This window comes from Ctenocephalides felis, unplaced genomic scaffold (genome assembly GCF_003426905.1).
Source record: "Ctenocephalides felis isolate EL2017-DRISC unplaced genomic scaffold, ASM342690v1 CF-g0.4_SCAFFOLD_01604, whole genome shotgun sequence".
Lineage (NCBI taxonomy): Eukaryota > Metazoa > Arthropoda > Insecta > Siphonaptera > Pulicidae > Ctenocephalides > Ctenocephalides felis.
In genome coordinates, this window is record NW_020537758.1 from 31,513,412 (window position 1) to 31,538,235 (window position 24,824).

The following is a 24,824-nucleotide window of genomic DNA, read 5'->3' on the forward strand; positions in this document are numbered from 1 at the left end:
ACCATCCATCGCTAGTCACTAAATCGGCAGCGGCACTTACCAATAATTACTATTTCATCAAACTCAATATTTTTTCATATGTCTACACCCGCATCATGTGTCCGCGCCGTCCTCCCGCCCGCCGGCGTGCAAACAACAGTTTATCGTTTCGCTACTGATTGGAATTCGCCTTTTACTGTCCTAGAAATGTACAGTCTGCGCACATACTGCACATGGAACGAGAGAGTTGGCGAATAACGAGCGAAATTTTTCACAACACCACGGGATCGTACTCGTGCCACCGATTTGCGATTTATTTGAAAACCTATAAATCATTAAAATCGTGCGAAGCGTTACTGTGATTCTCAAAACAAAGACCAATAGAAAATTTTGATGAATGGTGGAGACTGGGTTCTGTTGCATCAGGGCACGGTAGTAACACTCGCCATAACAGTTAAACTATACAGATTTTAACATAGGGTCCAAAGGGAGAAAGTTGTAGTATGGTTGTTTAAACATGTTCCCATTATTGCAGTTACTTGTGTACAGATAGATTACTTTGTTTGTTATTCTGCTATAAGAACATTGGTAGTTAATTACCAGCAATTAGTTTTTCCGTATATAGTTTAGCTGGTTCTGAACGATAATTTGTTTACAAAAGTGTGCGTCGGTACGGTTGTGACATGTGGTTGTAAGTATCTTCTTCGTGGATGCGATGAATGTTTTGGTATCGGATTACTCAATACAGAAAGATCACTTTTGCAGCCATCACTCGCTCTCTAAATACACCTGTAAAAACCTGGGGGGTTGGTGGCAATGGTGAATAAAATAGAATATGCTTTATAAGTCGTTACAATATCGATAGATTTTATTGATTACTTTTTGACAAAAATCCTAAAACGATTGTGAAAAATCAAAACCTGTTCGAAAGGTACCAGTTGGGAATCATTCTGATTATTTTTTGAAGTATATTAAGAATGCCATTTCCTAATACAAAAAGGTCTTCTAAATACCCCTGTAATTACCTGAAGGGTTGGTAGCAGATGGTGTATAGAACTAAATATACTTTATAATTCGTTATAATATCGATTATTTCACTGAATATATTTTAGACAAAAATCATGAACCAATTTTAAACATTCAATCACTTCAGAAGGTGTCGGATGAAAATGGTTCTCATTAGATTTTGGTGAAGATCGGTCGGGCTGTTTGTTCATTAAAAATATTATTTGTTTAAAAGTATTTTAAATCATGTTAATAAATATCTGAATATTGATACAGCGCATGGCTTTAACAAACATTCTAGAATATTATAGGCCTACGACAAATTGTTAAATTATAATGTTTTATTAAAATTTGGACTAATGGATCCAGTTTTCCTAAAATACACCATGTATGTACTAAGCTATTTTGTGTTCAATAATATATAATATTTAAAATATTTATCGAATGTACATAATACGTTTTTACATATAGTACATTTCAAATTAATTTACTAATTGATTATAATTAATGTTATGGTGAGGAGATTGATTGTAGAGTCGATGTTGTCCAGTGGTCTGTCATGTAAAGGACCAGGGTTGGAATCTCGGTAGGGAAAGTATAGGGTACAAATTAGAATGTAAGGTATAGAGGTACGTAAATAATATACACATACATGAACATAAACATATCTAGGAATTCCCTTATAAGAAATACTATACATTATAGATTGTCCACGTAGATATATATTATTTTTTGCTTTTTATTTTTCAAGATTAAGATTTAACTCTAAATTATAGTAGTATTAACTTTTAGAGCACTGCTGTGTCAATCACTTACAAGGAAGTAAGTTTACTGTAAGTGATAGATTATATTATTACTTTGAAAAAAAAACTTCACGAATGAGACGAGTTTGATGATACATTTTTCAGAATTCAACTTACAAATTAATCTAATTAGTATGAAATATTATACAACTCATCCATATATCAAATTTACCAAGAGTTCTCTACTATTTAGATAGTAATTCATTATTTCATCCCATTATGATTGGCAGCGCGACTTCGCAATCCAAGGGAATTGCAACAAACACGATTATTGTATCTTCTAGATGATTTTTAGAAGGATCTTCTCGTAGAAGCCTTTCACTTCCAACAATAATCAAGATACATGGATAAGGCTTGTTGAAAAACCTCTGCAATTTCAGTAAATATTAGATTTTATATTACTATGTGTAGCTTGATTGATACGCATGCGATTGCTTGATTGCTTAAATAGTAAAGATTAAACTCTATAAGTATTGGGTAATGTAATATTGTATACGAGTTTTACAATAATAAATCTCAGAATAATAAATCATAAAATAGATAATCATATGGAATATTAAGTAATTTCGTCTATATTTACTATTTTGCAGTCATAAAGAATTTGTTATCTCAACCTCGTATCTTCAAATTCACCTAAAACATATATTTTTACCACGGACATTATTTCCGTTGTGAAATCTATTCAGAATACTCAAAACAATCGAAAGCAGGCTATTGAATATTAGATTTTGCGATTTCTATCTCCATTAGCGACATTTATCCTTGGGTTCCGCATTAAAATTGCTATAAAAGTATAAAAGACATCAGAGTTAGGCGTTGATTTATGACTGTGACTAACTTGAATCAACTCTGGTGTTAAAGAGAAAACGCCAAGAAATAAAAATCATCTTTGCGATATCTACCTGTCATAGAATTTATCTCTATTATGAAATTAGTTATGAATGAAAAAAGAAATTTCAAAGTTTATATTAGGTATTTTTATTGTGATATGTAAAATAAAAGAAGTTATTATAATAAGGTTCAAATGTTAAGAATTTTTGAATATAGAAATAAACATATTCATTTGGACATGAAAGTAACAGTAAACATAAAATTGTTTAACGTATTGCAGAACTAAAGAAAATTAACTGGAATATTTTTGGCTCATAAAAGTAGTATAGAGAATTACACTTAAAATTTTTTTCAATGTTTTCATTTCTTTCTCGTAAAATTGTGGTTGGTTAAAGCAGCTTGAAATTAAGTAGTTATTACATCAGCTATTACTTATTATTAGAAATAAAGCTATCTACGTTTTTAAGTAAAAATAGCCATTATCCATCAAAAAAAAATCAGCACATAAAGATAATTACCAAGTAATTATTTAATCCAATCATTACCACAGCTATAGAACTCTTTAGTTTTGATCGTAGTTTACAATAAATAAAGATATATTATTTTCATCCATTACCAATTATGAATAATCTATCTATTTTTATTATAAATTGTGCAGTAAATTTTGTTAAAGATTCAGAATTGCATTGTCTATAGTTAATATTTATACCAACTCTTATTCGGTACTTGACTTATTTTACCCATTTACTTTATTGACTAACTCAATATGCAAATACGAATTGTTTTATTATTGTTGTTACTCTCTTAACAAGTTTTATTCTGTAAACACAAACCAGATTTTCATGCCAACGCATAACTAATATTTGTCTCGTTATCCTAGAACATTTTAAAATGATTACATTCTGAGAATTACTCATAGTCGTATTATTTTCTCAACTTCTCGTTAGTGAAACTCTCATCGTTGTTTGTAATCTCATTTGTTTTGTTGTGTTTGCATATGCGGATGTTTTATTAATGCTCTTTGTGATTCCTGCAATCTCTATTCTCTGCAGAAAATATTTTTCAAGTGAAGAAAATAAGTGATAAAATTTTGCATTTAAAATAACTAGTATTGCAAAAATTAATTACTCGGTTTAACTGCTCATTGTTATATTACAATGAACACCTGAAGTCGTTAAGTATCTTGTGTAATAATAATCAGTTATGATATTTGTGGTATTATAACTATTCATCTCATTTTAACTAGCAATTTTATGAAACTTAAATGATTTATGAACTATGAGGACAGCACTTTGTAACACAAGCCATTAAATTTCTTCATTATGTTATTTAACTGTTTTCATTTATTGTTTCTTATTGTAAAAGTCTTACATTCACTAAATTTTACAAATTTCATGGTAAAAACAAACTCTAATGTTTGGAACAAATTCAATTTAAATAAAGTTATTTAAAAAAATAATCATTTTTAACTTATTTCAAAATATATAAAATAGTACGGACGTATATCAGAATAGCATTAACTAAAATTATATAAATATAATAATCCACATCTCCATAAGCATAAACTTAAATAGTTGAAAAACAATAGCTACAAAAAGGTTTACAGCGACTTTTATTTCCAGAATTATGTAACTCAACACGACACATTCATCTAGTTTATGAATATAAAATAACAATATATAACAAAACATATTTTTAACTGAGGTAAATGATCTTACTTAATACAGATTATGTTAATGTAGGGCCTTGGCTCGATGCAATAATAGAAACTTGTTTGAACAAATATACTTTGTCTTTCTCTTTTCGGACCCTATCTCAAATCTAGATATCTGTTATCACGACTGTCACTCAGTTTGGTAAATGTCCAATTATTTGAATAAAAACAAATATCGCGAGTTTTTCGGGAAAATGACGATCCATGATCAAGTTATGCTCTTTCTACAAGGTGTCTATCGGTTCTCCTATAAGAACCTAAAATAATTACAGGTCGAAACATAACAATTTGCGGAACTTCAAAACTGTGGGACAACCAAGGAGTTCATAATCCCCAGGCAATCGAACGTTACATAAAACCTTATCAAGTTGTTGCATTTGCACATAATCCAATCGGAATTGTTCTAATTATTGTGCAATTGCAATCGCACGTAGCGGTTTGGCCTCATCGTCGGATTATGTCTTTGTTTTTTGTATGCGAACCGCCGCCGCCGAACGGTTCGTCCGTCATCCTTCTCACGAACGACGACAGTGTGTTACATAGTGCATTCGGAAATCGCTTCCTGCTTGGCACACCGACAATCGAACCATGCGACAATCTGATAATAAATAGGTGCAAAAGTTCAATGATAGAAAAGTACAGGGTAGGCGAAGAAAATATAGAAAAACGTGGTCATCATATAGAAACCTACTTGGCACGCAGGCCATGCGACAATCTGTGCATGAGATCAATTAAAAAACAGAATACAGTTCACGAGAATAGAATAACGCTTGGCACGCAAATCAAAAGCTTGACAAAATAGAGTACAGGGCAAACTATAAGAAATATTCAGAAAAGTTATCACCACTTACAAATATTTTCTTGGCATACCATCCACAAATTAGTGTATCAGTGTTATAACGTTCAGTGAATGGTGATAGTAAAGAGGGTAATATTCTACAAAATAGAAGATCGCAAATCAAAAGCTTGACAATATAGAGTACAGGGCAAACTATAAGAAATATTCAGAAAAATTATCACCACTTACAAAATATTTTCTTGGCATACCATCCACAAATTAGTGTATCAGTGTTATAACGTTCAGTGAATGGTGATAGTAAAGAGGGGGTTAATAATCGCAAATCAAAAGCTTGACAATATAGAGTACAGGGCAAACTATAAGAAATATTCAGAAAAATTATCACCACTTACAAAATATTTTCTTGGCATACCATCCACAAATTAGTGTATCAGTGCTATAACGTTCAGTGAATGGTGATAGTAAAGAGGGATTAATAATATTCAACAAAATAAAATAGACAGATAGACTTGCAAAAATTAGATTATCAAACTAAACAGCGTGTGAATTTTCAAACTATCTTTTGTGGAAAAGAGTTGGAAATATTCCAGAATCTCACTTGTTATGTTTATGATCAACATTTTTAGTTTATTGTTATTTTCATCACCATGAAAATTCATAGTCGATGAGCTGGTTTAAAAAGTTGATACTACTTGAAACAGTTAATTATTGATAATACTCTGGTGTAAAAATTGAAAATTCTGTAAAGGCCCGATAACGAATGCATGGTAGCAGAAGTTTGGAGAATATATGAAATAGCTAAAATTAATAGAAGCAAAAGTTCGGAAATTACGAGTCATAAGTACTCTTGGTCACAATCGGAGTATGTGGTTCCAGCAAGACGGTACCAATTTTAAAGTCATTAATGAAACGTTGAATTAATGAAAGAGGCGCCGTTCTGATATCACCCCGGACTTTAGATCAGTTACTTCTCAAATATATCTGTGATTCAAAATGATGCTCAAACTAGAAGCTGAGATAATACGTGAATCATCCTTCAAACTTTATACTGAAAAGTGCACAAAATTTTATGTGCTCGCAGCCATGGCAGTTGGCATTTTGATGACATTATTCTTGAAATGCAAATTACTGTCCTTCTACTATTTCAAGCATAAACAAATTTGTAAATAATTTTTATTATATTTTTGCTTTGAATGTTATAATAGGCTTTCTCGTGGCTTGGTGGTTAGATGTATCTCTAGGTTCTATACTCTTTGGACAAACTGATGTTAAGCGGTAGTGACATGAATTTTCTTTCAAAAATTTAGATAGCAATATATTTCTAAGCGAAAATAGGAAATGCGGAATTTGATAACAAATCTTTAGTATTTGAATTTCTAATAATAAATTAATCAAGTAGAGATAAAGTAGGATTGCCATGAATAAAACCACATCATTAAGAAGTCATCACAATACCTCAAAGAACTCATTATGTTTTGATTGTTATACTATACGCACATACATATACACATGTATGTATATGTATATATTCTAACAATATGTTGCACCATAGCGCAGGATAAATCTTTAAACATTATATTTTATGCGAACAAAATAAAACAATGTATGTACAATGTATAGGCGATGTATAGTTCTGTGCCTTTGTATAAATTGTTTAATTGAGAATGTTACGTTTCCTGATTAAATCGAATTACGAATAATCCATGTCGATAAGTAGTAAGAAGCGATTGTATCGCCGGCACGCAATGATCCTGTTATAATACCAAATAAACTCTTATGTAACTGCTCGGTTATGCAGTCGCAAAAGGAATTGTTCTAATTGTTGTGCAATTTAAACGACAGTAGAATTGTTTCAATGACAATACATATATTTTATAGGAATAAATTTTTGAAAAGTATTTATATTAAATTTCTAGTGACACAAATCTCAATAGCACAGCTAAAGCCAAATGTTTTTCTATGCATCTCCTGTAAAGTGATGGAGTTAGATAATTATTTGAATAAATTGTGGACTTAGTGAAACATTATCTAAGCAAGTTTTAACAGAGTACATGTTATTCAATTTGAACAGATACGGATACTTCAAATACATTTATAGACCCCCACGTCTTAATAGCTATGTATTATTATTGTATGCATAACTTTCTTGCAATTTTACAGAACTGCAATGATATGGTTATGCCATCTGCATTAAAAATGCAATAGTGGATAATGTGCAATATTCATATGTTACACAAATGTTAATGATATTGATTATATATTTTTGGTTATGCCACATAAATAGGAAACCAAATAGTACAAATCGTTTAATCACATTGCAGTTTACTTATATATCATACTACGCAAAAACTTTTTTTGAAGAGTAATCAGAATTTAAACCTGACAAGCTGTTGTAATAAATTTCTTTACTATGTGGCTTTGGAGAAGGCAACTTGGGGGTTATCCTATTTCTATTAAATTAATAGTGATGATTTTTAATTTAATGCAGCAAGACCAGGGAAGGGCTATTTTCAATTGTAAACGTATTACTAAATAGTGATTTAAATAATAGTGATTTTAATTAAAATAACAAGTATGTGTGTACCATTGAAGAGAAGAAAGCTGCTGGAAAGTCACAAAATCTAATGCAGAATACATTAAAATACTTATAAGAATAACTTTTACAATATTTGTTTTTGCTGGTTAGTAATTATTGAGATTGTTTTCTGTTCGATTGTCTTTATATATAAATTGAGCAATACAACTTACTTACTAGATGATTTAATTACAATAATTGTTTGTTATTGTTGTCGGTAAATGCTTCATTAGTACTAATAAAAACTTTCAGGAGCAATTCAAAATGCGGTATAGTGAAAAACATATGAAAAAGATAAAATAGTGACTGCTAAGGAAATAAATTAATGAATAGGAGGATGAAGAAATAACTCTCCTAGACACTATCTAAAAAGCTAAAAAATTACACATATGTAAATTTATATTGAATTGTAATCAAAACAATAAAATATCCATTTTCAGAAATCCCATACTGTAGAGTAATAAATTTCTCTTTTGAAAACAAACAGCTCATAGAAAATAATTATCTGCTCGTGCTAAACTATTATAATCCATTCAGAACAGATACTTTGCATAAACAGTAAATTTTGAAGCGGTTGCGCATTAAGTGAGCAAATATCAACAGAAAATTCATATGCTGGTTTCTTTCTGATGATCCCTGACATTTAAGAAACCACGTCTGTCGAGATATTTGCAATTAACAACTCACTCAGATGGACGTGTCTGGAAAGATGCACATTTTAAAAAACTAATATCAAAATAATAATATTTGTATATTTATGATATGTTGATTATATGAATTCTCTAGATTTTTTTCCAGATTTGCTTACGTATATTATTTTGAAAAGATTCTTTAACAATTGAAAATGACATACATTAAATGCAATTTGCTTTATTTATACATTTATAATAATTATTTATTTATATATATATATATATATACACCATATTTACTAAACGTGCCGCTTCAACGCACTTGTGGTTAAATCTAGTACACATCTAAAGCAAAAAATATTTACAATATTAAGTTCATATGAAGCAAAAAAATAACAAGTTAACTTTATTCATTTACATACTTATTCTATTATTCGATATTAATTTGGTGCTCTTTGATAGCTCTTATAATCATTTATAAGGACAGAAATGGATATTAAATTAACTGAGCCATCCCTTATAATAATTTCAAGAAATCATCTAACCTATTTGTTAAAATTAAATTCATAGAGAATCAAGTTATTTTAGTCATTATTTACTTTGTTAGTTAGTAAAAGTGCTTTAAATTTTATAGCTCAGAAAATATCCTGTTTTTTAATTCAGAGCAAGAATTTTAATACGACGAATACTTTCACAAGAGTAAAGTGTGAAAGGTCGAATCAAATTGGAAATAATTGAACACTATTGAAATATTTTACTGCACTGTACATTAAAATTGATTTTGTAATATAATGACGATATTTTAATCTAATTAGTCACGAACGTGAAGAAATTGAGTGTGATTAGTGTGACGAAATGCAAACAGACTTTATTAGGTTGGCATGCGTATTGAATTAAAATAATATATTTTCAGTCAAAAATACCATTTTTGGTAAGTCACTATAAAATGGATTCAATCTTATTAATTTTAATATATTTAGCTTAGTCAGTATGTAAAGTATAAATAGGTCGTTTCTACATTCAGATAAATGCACATTCATTGCACAATTTGTCAAAGGGATACGTTTAAGAAATAATAAGAAAAACCTTTCACCAATTTAGAAAATAACACCTAAGTCACATTATAGAGACTTTCTCTAGATTTGCTGCAAAATTATCGTTCACAAAATGTAATTCAAATCATCAAATGACAGATCGAGAATATAAATGGGAGGAATAGATTAATATATTACTTTATATTAAGAGAATATAGAATATAAATATAAAGTATATATATCTGATTTTTCAGATGGTGAAAGATATATGATAAAATTCTTTCAGGCGTCCATGCAATTTTAAACTAGCTGTAAGTGGAATTCTGTCTTGAGGCAATTATGGCATCGTGCCTTAAGGCAAATTGCTGGAACTTCCCGTTAAATACTGAATGTTTTCAAATAGATTATTATAAATATTGTATCATTGTCTAATATAAAATAATAAAATAAAATCTGAAAATTTTAGATATACAAAAAACTAAAAAAAAAAAAAATTGGAACAAAATTTTTTTTCAAAATAAATTATTTTGTTAAGACAAGCAGAAAGTTCTTTGAATCATTTAAATCGGACGCTTAGTTCTCTCAAAAACTGCCATTTTTAGCTCCGTATCTTCGAAATGGCTGGCCTGTCTTTGCCAAGAACTAATAAACACTTCTCCCAATCATTACTAATTGAATGTTTTTTAGATCATTCAAATCGGATACTCCGTTCTCTCAAAAATTCGATTTCTATTTTCTGCACTCTTTGCTCCGTATCTCCGAAACGGCTGGATCTGCCTTTGCCAAAAACTAATCAGCTCTTTTCCTTATCAATAGGAATCGAATGTTTTTTGAACCATTCAAATCGGTTGATCCGTGCGCCCTAAAACGTGACTGGAAATTTGTATCCACACATACATACACACACACACACATCCATTTTTTCTGAGGTATGCCAAAACGTTCAGAAACCTTCAAAACGTCGAGAAATGTAAAAATTTTCAATTCCGATTTTCGGCCCTTTACAATAACTTACCCTACGGGAAGTTAATAAATACTTAGTAAAGAAAATTACTTTGAATATAATATAGTTTCTATACAGTTTGAGATCCTGGCAATTAATTCCATGTAGACATAAATAAACAATACTAGGCAATAGCGTGTATTATAAATCAATAATAACCAGTTGCTACCATTCTAATTGCAGTAATCTAGACGTCCAACACTCGTGGCAATGACTTGCCTCGGTGATAAACTGTTTTGCTCAACACTTTTAATCAACACAAAGGATTATATACTGATTCTAATTGTTCTAATATGAAATCTATAATAACATATAATATATAGTTCAAGCACACACCTGATACTTACAATTGTCGGTATCGATTAAGGTAACCGTCGATCTTCAGACTCATTAACCGAAGACCTTGTTGCTGCCTTGATATCATAAATGTAAAAGAAATACACTACTCTTGAATTGGACGTTTATTTACATTGTAAACACATGTTATTTTATATAATCTTACATGGTTATCGTGTAATTAATATTAAATGAGAATAATTTCATTCACGATTGCGCGTAAAAGTTATTAAAGTATTTTAAGTCAAGGATTGTCACACCTTTACGTTGAAAAATAATATGCTGGTAAAAGTTCAGTTGAACATATATTAATGTTTTCAATAAAATAAAAACATGTCGATAATATCCTTTTGATAAGATGTGGAAATAAATTGAATGCATCAAAAGCGTAGATGTTAATTCTTTAGTGTTAAAAGCATATTGATATTTTGTTTTGGAATGATCTTGCCTTATAGACTCACACAGATTGCTTATTTTACAAGCTTCTATTTAAATATTATTTATTTGGTATAATACTTTCAACTCTTAAAATAAACTATAATATTTGACAACTCTTAAAATAAAATATTGTATTTTCAAAATCAACCTCAGTGAATTTGACAATCTATCTTTCAGTAAAATATACCACCAAAAGCAAAATATTAGTAATAAATTAATTAGCGAGAACACACTAATTTTATTAACATCCCGAAATAAAAGTTTATGATTTCGTCATAAAAAACGATTTGCTAATTTTATGTTCTTTGGATGTTTCAAGTCATTCTGAATCGATTGATACCAAATTTGGAAAAAGTATGGGTTCGTGTGTGTGTCTCATTCGGGAAGTTATTAAAATAATACCGAATACTAAGATAAATATTTCTATACAAAAAAGAATGTTTATGAATTAAAGTTCATCTGAATAATTCACTATTTATTAATCACGTATAAAATACATTATAATAGAAAAATTATATTCTCACCTCTGATATGATTTATTTATCTAACCATTCATAAGCATGATGTAAAAATATAAAAGTTGTTGAACTTTTTCACTTAGATGTGACATTAAGTATATTCTTACCAGAAGCATTATATATAATCATCATAATATTTTATAGATATTATTAAGGAGATTAATATTGGAACTTGGAATATATAAAAAATACTAATGATTCTCAGTCGATTATATATTTATTAATAATAATCTGACACACTTAATACCGTATCATTAAATTATTTAATTTGTTATTTCTAGCCGCCAAATAAATATAAGAACTTTTATTGGACAATTATCTGTTGGGTAACACATTGATTCTCAACAAAAAACAAATCAAACAATCAATTTCTACATGAATTTGAAATACTATACCAATGAAATTAAACAACATAATTAACCTACTTGTATGTTCACTTTGATCGTGAAGATTAATATAATAAATAATATTACTTCAATTCTAAAGCATAAATGTTACTGTTTCATATAGCATTTATATCCCATCTTCAATATTTCTTTGACTAATGATCAACGTTATCGCAACATCTCGGTTTCTTTTAAAATAATAAAGATGAAGTTCTCCAAAGAAACCAAGTTTTTGTCGTTGTAAAGTAATTGATGATAAAATTTAGAAAGCGAAAGGAAGTCATTTATTAATATTGAATTGATGTCTGCGAGGAGAAATATTTCGCCATGGTTCAATTAATTATATTTCTTAAGTAAATAAAAACAAGATGATGTTATTATACTACTTGGGTACTAACCAAACGCTGGTTGGCTAGTATATAGACATGGGAACTATAGAATAGTTGTGTGTAATATTATTTCCTAATAAAAATTTAATTTTTAGTTAAAATTAAAAATAATATAAATTGGGCTAGAGTATTTTGGGAAAAGGCTATTTTAGTCCCATGAAAAAGCCCATGGGGTTTATGACACAAAAAAGTTTGGAAACCTATACCCAAGAGCAATGATATTCTTCATATTAATTTTGAGTCAGTGAAATATATTATGGTCCTGAAGTGTTTGTGGAAGGGGTACATATTCAATTGAATTTTAACATTTTTGTTCAATTTAGAATACAATCATCCCATTTTCTTTCAACGCACAAGCGTTGCTTTGCATCCGTGTGTTTATGATAACTTTTATTTCCAAAAATTTTAATTTTTTTTTTTAAGTTTAATTAAGTTGATTGCTTTTAATGAGTCGATATTTCGAACATTTACTCAGTGATATATTACGTGCTGGTCCCAAGTATTTGCGATCCCATGTGAAGCGAACGATGACCGTTTGCCTGGGGCTACGAACATTTCCAATAACCTTTACCTGATTGTCGTGCCCGCATGTCCATATAGAGGTAATGATACTTCATCATTTGATCACTAATAATGTCAACAGACTAAAACGCATTTGAAAAATTTCTTTCTACCTACCTACCTACCGACATCTACTCTTAAATATCTTAGCTAAATATTATTAAAGCCTAATTTCGAATATTCTATAATGTTGTGTCACTTCTTGTTTATCGTACTATGAAATAAATTGTTTTTACTTCACAATCGATCACATATGAAGCCACAAAAAATTCGATATATTTAATATTATTGGTGGAGCTTTTCACAGATAAGCTTTTTCTCTTAACTGCATGTCTAGTTAAAATGAAGCAACCTTTTTCGATATTACACACTGTGAAATTTCTTTAAAAAATCATGTAGATATCGCATAATAGAAGCACAAAACATATTATTTTTATATACTTATATCTTCTTTGACTATAAAAATACAAAAAATGAGAAACGTTACAACAGTGTTTCCACTTTTTTATATTTTTGTAAACCTGCAAGGACATACTTAACCGATAAAAGCTCTCTCTTTCTCTCTCTCTCTCTCTCTATATATATATATATATATATATATATATATATATATATGTCGCTGAATATCTAAAATACAAAACAACCTTCTTAAGGTATTCTTTGATTTGACTATAGAATTTAATACAAAATATAATATTTCGGTAATTAACAGGATTAAAATTCGATAGTTTTGACCAAAAGTAGTAATAATAACTGCATAAGACAATAGTAATAATAAAGTAGTAATAATAACTGCATAAGCGAATATTTTGAACCTAAATGGGCTTTATTGTTTGTGTTCAATTGTTATACTTCTTAAAATTTGTAATATTATACGAAAACTAGAAAGCAATTTATATTTAAAAAGTAATTATTTAATAAATGTTTTTACAGTACAATATCTAGTTATAAATTAATTAGCGAGAACCTACTAACTTTATTAACTTCCCGAAAAGAAGTTTATAATTTCGTCAAAAAATTCGATTTGCCAATTTTGTTTTCTGAATGTTTCAAGTCATTCTGAATCGATTGATACCAATATTTGAAAAAGTATGTGTGCGTTTGTGTGTCTCCTTCGGGAAGTTAATAAAGTAATTCCAAATATCAAGATAGCAATTTCTATATAAAAAAAGAATAATTATGAATTAAAATTCATCTGAACAATCTGAAAATAGGCAACTTAAACATTACCAAACTCGAAATAAAATTAGAATCAATCTATCAAATTATTGAAATGGTTGGTTAGATATTATAAATCCAGATATTTAAAAAGGTTTTAACTATCAAATTAAATTTTACGTAACATTTAATAAATAATTTTCTAAAGTTTATTCAAAAATACACAAATCATTCAATAAACTATTTTAATTAATGTCAATATCATCCATCACAGACATTTACTACTACATTTCTCCAATAAGAGAGCATTCATATGCTGATTTCTCATAATGGAGCACACGCGTGCATAAATACAAACACATGCTGCAAACCTTTCAATTGAAACCGTGTGTAATACATAAAACGTATATTTTACAGGTAATACAACACATTATTACACAAATTACACAATCACTTACCTACCTATCATAACGTTTCATAATAAATTCCAAAGTCGTGTGCAACGAAAAATATTCTTAAAGCGAGATGAGCTTTCAAAGCATACTTGTATTATATGAACTTTTAAAGGTTGCGTTGTAAACGAAACACGCATGTATGAATAGCTTTTGAAATTGTGATGGATTTATAACATTATTTCAGTAAAAAGTCTACAAACTTGTAGTTTTGAATTATTAACGTCCAGAAAGTTATGAACTAAGTAGTCGTGTATTATTCGCCAGGAACTTGAACACTTAGCAAATAATACACATATTAGAAAGTTCTTCCACACAGTAAAAAGGCTTTTGCATTTACTAATTTCTTTTAGAAAACAATGTAAACAAAAAAGGCTACATAATATCGCACATTATACAAATACTATAACATAAATGTTTTCTCCGCCGATTACGCTGTTCATCTGAATTCCCAAGAGACGCCCACATGAGTTTATGTAAAGACTATTAGCCTATTGCAAAATATCCTGAAAAATCAGATGAATACAACTTTCCAATTGTTTAGATCTTCAGGAAGAGTTTAGATTCTCCGATGGATCATGATTAAAAGTTATACGGGTGGATAATTGGGATTGTATAACAAAGTTACAATAGGTTTGGTATATTTTTACAGCATTTCCTGCATCGTGATCTTCTTTCTATCAATTGCGTGAGATAAATGGTGAATTGCAAAAAATCGATAGTTCAATGAATAGAAAAAATACAATGCAGTCTATTGTTACAATTAAAAGAATTTTATAGAACACAGTAGAGTAATTGCTGTTGAACAGCCATTTTTAAGTGCATTTCGCTTCCGCTTATGTCAGGAATTCTTAAACATAGTATTTTAGTTTTAACAACAATCACACTAATTTAATAAAAATTTGGAATGTCAAAAATTACTCTGTGTCGAAAAATAATACGTATTATTTTAAAATTAGATTTACTTTGCAGTTTCATAAAAAATTTAATATATACCTTCCAATAATATAAAACTTTCCAAATATTATGCTAAAATAACATAACAAAAAGCACTAAATCAGAGATTTTGGGAAAGGTTGTAGCATGAATCAAGTCAAGAATCAACATTTGTTTTAATTTTTAGTATTTATAAATAAGTAATAAAAAATATAAAATAATAGAATATAAAGATGCTGAATACAAAAGCGCCAAAAAATCGACTAACTCATCTCATACTCTCAGAACATATCTAATGATTACAAAACAATACTAAATAACTGCACAAATATGTAATCAATAGTAATATCAATAGTGCGATTAGTTATGAATATTACATATATAAAAATGATCTTTTGGAATAATTTTTATGATGGCTAAATGAGCACCGGTCAAACGCAGTAAATATAAAAAAGTTTTAAAATTATGATTACACTTATTGTATGGTTCGTATAAAAAATAATAATAATAACAATTTTTTTTATTGTGCATTTCATAAGGAGAATTTCATTGTAAAACGTAGTGCATAAATAGTACAATTTGAGCACATAAAATTCCTAAATAAATCAATAAACTTTGAGTTTTAGTAGAATGCCTTAATATATAAATTTGAGTTTTTAGTAGGATGCCTTGTTATATATTAAGGCCTTCTTATATTTTCGAATTTACCTTATTGATTATGCCATTAATTTTTAGAAACTAATTATTACTTCCAAACCTGACAAATATTATTTGAAAGATGCCTTATTTTGAATATTGCTTATAATTTTAATTGTGCATATATTTTGTTCTAAAAGAAGTAGGATGTCTATACTATATATAACATTTCTTTCAAATATTATTTAAAATAGAAGAGTGCTAAATGCAATTCTGATTAGCGTTATTAAATATAATTTATCTGCGAAACAAAAATACTTTGAGTAATATATAGAGATAATTTTTCTTTATAAATTAATTGAACTTAGTAATTAGTATAGTGATAACAGAAATCAAGCAAAAATCTGAATGTAATTAAAACATTTAATAGTAAAAAATAACCTATTTTGACTAATTACCGAACAATGTGTCCCTACGATCGTAGAGTTAACCAAGGTATATTTTGCTACTGTAAACAGTATGAATCACTGCCGACACAATAAACAATTTGCGCTATAGAATCATCACAGCAATCTTCATTAACCGCATTCTCCCATAATATCATTGAATTAGATCAAGTACAAACGTATTTGAATAAATTATATAATCATTTTTCCCGTAATAATCGCTGTGATTTGCTGCAAAATAATAAGTAAACGTCCAAGTAGTGATATTACATTCCGTGTGTGAAGATTACAAATCTTTCTATACCACTATTCCACCTTGCGTCCGTAGAAAAAAGCATACATCGACGATTGTCCCCCGCTCGACAATCGGCTTAATAAATAATCGACTAGTTTACCTTGATTTTATTGTCATATAGAATCATGTGTATTAGTTTGTTAAACATTCACTTTTGTATGCGTACATGATACAACAAAGCTTAGAGCTTTGACTTAGAAGAGGAAATAGCGCATAGTGTAGATCGGGGTGCCCCCTCACTAAGAAAGACCTAGAGCCAATGAAAACACTAATTTAAAGAATTAAAAATCTTGTATTTATATATTTTAAACATATTACTTCTTATATATTTTATAATAATTATCTTTATGAAGACTTTTGTCAGAATATATTATATTTAAATCTGACATTTTGTAATAGAGGTTGAAGAAAATAACGTTCTAGGTTTGATTATTCGCCTTGCTCTTTTTGAAATTGATTATTATTCAAATAATTCAATTTTCTTTACAATTGTATTTTTATAATAAATTATATGCAACAGGAAGTAATTATTTAATATACATTCATATTTTTATACAAGTTATTAAAAATATTTAGACAGGAAACAGGTATAAGTGAACAGGAAAAGCTGGGTACGGTTGTGCCAGGTTATGGTAGTGACAGCTAACCTATACTGATTTTCAGATAGGGTCCAAAGGGAGAAAGATGAAGTGTTGTTGTTCAAACAAGTTTTCATTATTGTATTGAGTCGCATCACCCTACAATAACATGACCTGTAGACTGAATTGCTTTTAAAGAGCCGTTTTTCTTCGATATTTTTTAATAATAACTATTACTCGTATACACATAGATCGCTTTGTTACTTTGCTGTGAGGAGAACATGAGTAGTTAATTCGCAGCAATCAGTTTTGTTTTATATGAAGATTCAATAAAATAAAACAAAAAATGTCGCAGAGATTTCCCGTTTAAAAAATTATGTGCTAGTATATATTGTTATATTATATGCATGAGCTTTGTTTCAATTATTATATTGTGTGGAGTTACATATTTCTGACAATAAAAGTTGTTATAAACCATTTTGGTGTTTTTTAACTATTTTTTACTTATTTTTGTCCCTGTCACAACCCTCTCTCGGGTGTGGACGCTTGTTTTCCTAGTCTTTTTTTTATATGATGTGATTTTATGACTAATTCAGCATTGCAGAATTTCCAGAATTATGTGCAAATAGGATAATATATTCAATGTTTGTTTTTCAATAATATCTTGCTATTTTTATATCAAATTTAAGAGACAATACCTTATCTAAAAATATGCAAAACTCGGAAGATTAATATGTAATTTCTATTTTATTTCAGAAGCCTCCGCGGTTGCTGCATTCATTTCTACTCTTAGCGATACTGACAGTTTTGTTTGCCCCTACTTCAGATAGTGCTCAAAGTATGTATAATAATTATGTAATTTTTAATATTTAAATATATTTTTATTGATAATGATTAACAAATCATAAAATGTGCTGTTGTGCAGGTTCCGTTCAGTTGTGCTACAGAAGGGTCACTCGTGCGAAAGGGTTAATATATGGAAGCAAGCGGCTTCTAACAGTTTTTTTTAAATCAACTCATTTTGAGATTTACCGATTATATTTTTACAAAATCGAAATGGATAAATGATGTAACTATTCATCTACATTATCAAGTAGAAACAGATTTATAACTATTATTTATTATTTCACAATTAATCATTTTCTAGGAACAAGTCTTATCCCGTAATTGTAATATCTACGAGACCTGCACATGACTAAATTATGCAGGAGATTTACATATCTAATAGAGTCAAAGATATATTTTAATCTTGGTCAAGTTTTTTTTAAAAAAATGCCAGTGACTATTTACTTATCCCTGTTTCAATAAGCTTCTACTTTTCCTTACGTTTTTTTTATAAATTTGTTTCGTTTGACCTAAGTGCGATTCAGAACAATTTTTGCAAGTTATTTTGTATGTCGCGTTGTATTTCTTCATATGCGGTATAGTAAGGTGACCATATAGTCCCGGATTTCAATGTTGTGACTCGGATTTAAAACTATAATATAATAAAATATTATAGTTAATTATTATTATATTTGATTATTCGATATAATTATATCAAACAATACGTTGCCTAATTCAAAATTTTAAAGGCGGGTTAAAATAGTGTACATATTATAACATAATCGATAAATAAAGTTTATACTAAAAGTCAGGAATTTTGATTTAAAATTTGATTTAAAACTGAATTTCATTGCAGCATTATATTATTTGTTTCTTTAAATCACAAGTTATTTAGCATGAAGAACAAACCCCCCTCCCCTACACCCGTCCCGGATTAGCATGACTAAAAGTAACCGTCGCGGCTTTGACCATAAAAATTATGGTTTTAGGAAAAATAATTAAATTACGTAGTATGTCGCAAATAAAAATATAGGTAATACCGAGTTCAATTAACAAAAAAGTTCAATTTTCTTCCTCAGCGACAAGGCGAAGAATTCGTAGACCCGTAATATCAACATCATCCTCGACATCGTCATCGAGTTCAGCCAGTACGAAAGTCAAAGTGGTGACGGCTGCTCCTTCGGGCGCCGTAGCAGAGAAGAGATCATCGACGGAGCCAAGGCCGGCAGCGAGCGTGAATCGGTTCCGCGTTCGCACGAGGCCCTCGAAGGCCGGAGCAAAGGTCCAAGCCGCCGGCACCTCTGTCAGGCTCACCGGCAAAAAGGATAAAGAGGACAAAGATGGAGCAAAGGTAAGGTCTCTTACGGTTCTAGAAATTTGATCGGGGTTTTATTGAGAGATAAAAATGAGTCATTTAATGGTGAGTCCATTGGTAAGATTTGCCTTGAACTGTTCAATCATTCAATTTTAATTTAACGACTGATCTTAGAATTTGTTAAAAGACCGACTTTTTTATTATTAGCAATTGACACAATATTTCTCGAACTGTTCAGAATTCATTCGAAGCTATCGATTGAATAACAATATAATTAGTTTCAGAAGTTCTAAATGACTATATAGGAAATATTTATTTTCAATATTTAAATTGAAATATTTATTTTCAATTAGCTAAAAATATTTATTTTCAATATTCTACTCAATAAAAATGAGTCATTTTTAATTTTTAAGTGTTGAATTCATTTTCATTTGAAAACTTATCTTATAATTAATTTTAATAAATTAGATAATTAGAGTTGTGAAACAAATTTATAGAGCTGTTTCTCTCAATAATAGCAATTGAAACCACAATGTTTCCTCAACTGTCCAGAATTTAATCGGCAGCCATATATTGGGTATACATATAATTAGTTTTAGAAGTTTTAAATTGATTGGTTTTTAATATGCTGCCCATTTAGGCATTTTGTTTTAAAGACTGATCTTAGAATTAATTAAAAAAATGTTTTACAAACCGTCCAGAAATCAATCAAAAATTATTTAATATTGTATTATTATATTATGTTGAAGATAAAATAATGTGAACACATTATTTTATCTTCATAACGCGATTCTCTAATCTAAAATTTCTAATGAAAAATTAGTAGTGTTAGACTTCTTTATTTTATTATTTGGGAAATGATTTATTTAAATAAAAATTTGTAGTGAAAATGCAATAATTAATAAATTAAATAAATGTTTTAAATGCGCATTGAATTTAAATCGAGCTGCATTTTTGCATCAAACTACATGCATAAGCTTAATTAATTGATATTGTAACTTTTTATACAAAACAAATTACTTATATGAACGCATAGATAATTAGTAATTAACAGATAATTATTGAACAAATATTTCTAACATAATTCTCAAGTGACATATTTAATATCGACATACTTACCTCAATAAACTATATGCACATCATGTATAAAAATCTTTACAGGATCTATAGATAAAATAATATACAAATTGTATTACAATGAAGTAAAGATAATTTCATAATTAATTTCCTTGGCCCAATGCTTTTCCTTGACTCGGTTTCATTTAAATGATGATACTGATAGTCCACGTAATTCATTAACTATCCTGATTAAAATCGCACGATTTATTGTCATCAAATAATTACTTTATAGTGATTAATGATAATTTGAAATTAATATTGTGAAATAAAAAATATGAATAATGTGCAAATAATATAATAGTAATGTGAACTTTTTTAGTTATTTTCAAGATTGCCTAAAAGTAAAATTTTGAATATAATTTATATTAATTTGCCTGTAAAAAAATTAAACCAAACCATACAAAAGATATTAGGTTTTTAAAAGTGAATTAATGTGGAAAAATTATGAAACAGACCAATAATAATAACATAATAATAATAATAATAATAATAATAATAATTAATAACATAAAAGTTAATGCGTTTAGTATTTTATTATTCAATTTTTATTTCAGATCGTATGTTATTACACAAATTGGTCTCAATACCGGACTAAAATCGGTAAATTCGTTCCGGAAGATATTCCAGCAGATTTGTGTACACACATAATATTTGCTTTTGGTTGGTTAAAGAAAGGAAAAATGAGTTCTTTTGAAAGTAACGACGAAACTAAAGACGGAGTACCTGGTCTCTATGACAGGGTAAACTCTTTGAAGAAGGCAAATCCTAAATTGAAGGTTCTACTTGCCATTGGTATGAAATAGTTATAATAATAAAAGAAATATAATTTTTAAATTATTTATTGCTTTGCTAATATCAATTCCATCAATTTATGTCGTCATTATTAATATTAAAAATGTTACTACAGTATTAATTATATAAATTTATACTAATAATTAATATATTTATTAATTGTAATTTTTATTCTATTTACAGTTTTCATTCATGGTTTTATTAATACATTTGTTTACCTTTAATTATCTTATTATAATTTTTGTATACTTTTTAAAGATATTAGCATTTGCCTACATCAATACTATTAATCCACATATTCTCTATTTTTTATTTATAGGTGGTTGGTCTTTTGGAACACAGAAATTCAAGGATCTATCAAAAACTAGATATACTCGCCAAACCTTTATTTATTCAACAATACAATTCTTGAGAAAACGAAACTTTGATGGACTCGACATGGATTGGGAATATCCAAAAGGATCAGATGATAAAAAGAATTTTGTTCTACTCTTGAAAGGTAAGTGAAACTAATATTTCAAAAGTGTAAATATTATTTTCAATTCTAAATGGCTAAAATAATATATAAGTTTGCATTGAGACTCTTGTGATTAGGTTATATTTTATGGAACGCTATTAAGAAAGTAATTTCATAGGTTTCTCTTGCTATTGGTTGATTTCAATTGGTTTTAAATTATGAAATATAATATATCAATAACATATTTTTGATCTATATCTTAAAATGAAAAAAGATAATACTACTCGTTGATAATTATGAAATTATAAATATATTGCAACATAGAAGTTGCAACTAAGTTACAGTTGAAATTTCTAATATAAATATAAATTCTAATATAACTAAATAATGATATTGAGAAAATAATATATTTAAATTCATTTTGAATTATTGAAAAAAATTATATATGAAAAATCAATGTTGTTCACTTTTATAAAAATTATAGGTATACAATATTAAAATTTACGTAAATTTTAAAATACTTTCTAAAATATCCTCAAAAGTATCCACGCTTTTACATAATTAGTTATACCTTTTTTTATTCTTTACTTGAGATGGAATATTTTAGCTAATATTCAATCAAAAAGTACTAGTTAATAAGCATCATTTTCGATCGATAGTCATTATTTTTTGTGTTTCCAAATTTACAAAGAACCCGAAAAAACTTGGAGGACATAAATGAAATTTTGAACTGTCATAAAACTAAAAAATGTGTTAATATAACCGCTTATTATTCTAAATAAACTATATAAATTAAAAGCAATTTTCTAAAATTAAAGTATTAATTTGCAATAATCAAGTGAGCTAATAGTACAATATAGGCAATATATTTGAATAATTATTTCCATAACATGGAATACCAAATTGAAACTAAAATGCGGGTGAAAGTTAATATAACTTAAGCAATAAATATTTGAGATAACTCCTTTTATATACTCTACAATTTACTATCAAATAAACATAATATAAAATAATTTTCATTTTCATCTCAATCATCGAAGCAATTACTGTGATACGTAACAGTTCAATTGCCGCCCGTCCAAGCACAAATTCTAATCAATCAATGATACCTAGAATTCTGACAGAAGACTTTCTCATTTATCAATAACTTTAATTATAGTCTTTCTCTCATTTGATATAACAATTACTCTCATCTTCCGTCTCATAATTATAGATTTCGTAATTCGTTACCGATTTAAGTTTCATAACCCATTAAATGAACTGAAGCGTGTAATGTTTTATTCAAATTCGCATGTAATCCTGTGATCTTAGATCTCTTTTAGAGACTGGTTTGTTACTAGAAATTGCAAATGAAAGTCCGCGAATTGTAAGTTTTTTTTATAATAACAACAAGATTAATATTTCCGGCGAACCGCAGATCATGTTAGAAAGCAAATAGGAAAATGAGGAAGAGCGTTAACTATTGACTTCACGATTTTGCCAGTTATCATTGCTTTTGATGATCAAAATAATAAATTCCACGTGTGGAATGGCAAATAAATTGTAATATACGTAAAATTACATTATGTTTCCTGCATAGATATTAAACATCCATTACGCGAGAGGAAAATTGTGTGGTGAAGACGAGCTAATGATGTCTTGATTTGTTTATATGATATGAAAGCTATGTTTTGTAATATTTGCTAAACGGGCGTAAATTGAGAAAATGGTTATTAATGCCAAGAATTTTCCATGAAATAAATGATTTATTCAATGTAATTTCAACTTTTTGTAGAAAATTTCCAAGTTAGGTATCGCAAGATGGCAAAGATGCCATCTACCATCTCTAGTATTTACATTTAATAATAGAAAATTTTTACTAATTTTGCTCAAGATATCAGTACTTGTCAAAAATCATATTGTTTTCTTTATATATTATTTAATATATGTATATGCACATATGAATAAACATAACCAATAAATACATATAGGTATATACAATAAAAAAAACACCTCAATAAATATAAAAGTAATTATATGATTATGAAAATTTTGATTTTATTAATATTTAAGTAAACTATTCATAACACACAATATTAATTACAAATATACAGTTTATTGAAATAGTAATTAAAATCTAAAAAAAAAACAATATGGATGATAATGGGAAATATTACCACACATGGCATTTTAAACGTAAACCAAAGTTTTTGAGAAACTTAAAGTGATGAATTTAAATTTCACGTTTTTTAAATTATTTTTTTATTAAAAATATATATCTTTATGGGGAAATGCAAACACTTTCGTAAAGTTTTTGCACGTGACCTTTACCATGTCAAAAGTTCAACAATTTCTCTAAACTCATTCATAACAATATCGTAACCATTAAAACAAATAATACACTCTCCTCCCATTCATTTCTATCCAACGGTCATCAAACCGAACTATTTGATTCATAAAAAATATATAACGCTCGTTGAAAATATTTACTAATTGATTGTACAATCGAAAAAGCAAAAATTCTGCTCGACAAAAAAGCGAAAGTGGAAGAAATTAAGAGTTCGGGATTAATGTCTTCATTAACAAACATGCGTAACCGACTTGTATAATTTGCGATTATTTAATAACATAATTATTCAAAGAACTTGAGATCGTAAAGTAGTAGAAACATTAGTCAGAAATGACAATTTTTAAAGACGACGAATGTTATTTGTTATGCAAAGAACTACGTTAACAGACCGAATACAAGATGACTGATTTTTAATCATCATTCAATCATTTGTATACCGCTCGATTCCTATATTTGTTACAAGGTAATTACTTAATTTAAGTT

General features: G+C 28.4%; 1 protein-coding gene across 1 annotated transcript in view; it reads left to right on the plus strand.

Moving 5' to 3' along the window:
* LOC113372153 (probable chitinase 10) overlaps positions 1–24,824 on the plus strand; it is a 66,771-nt gene that overhangs the window by 24,244 nt on the left and 17,703 nt on the right. Inside the window, exons 2-5 of the mRNA XM_026612478.1 lie at positions 18,261–18,342; positions 19,409–19,680; positions 21,318–21,555; positions 21,875–22,054. Of these exons, the coding sequence (XP_026468263.1) occupies positions 18,261–18,342; positions 19,409–19,680; positions 21,318–21,555; positions 21,875–22,054 (772 nt within the window). The remainder of the gene's footprint in view (positions 1–18,260; positions 18,343–19,408; positions 19,681–21,317; positions 21,556–21,874; positions 22,055–24,824) is intronic.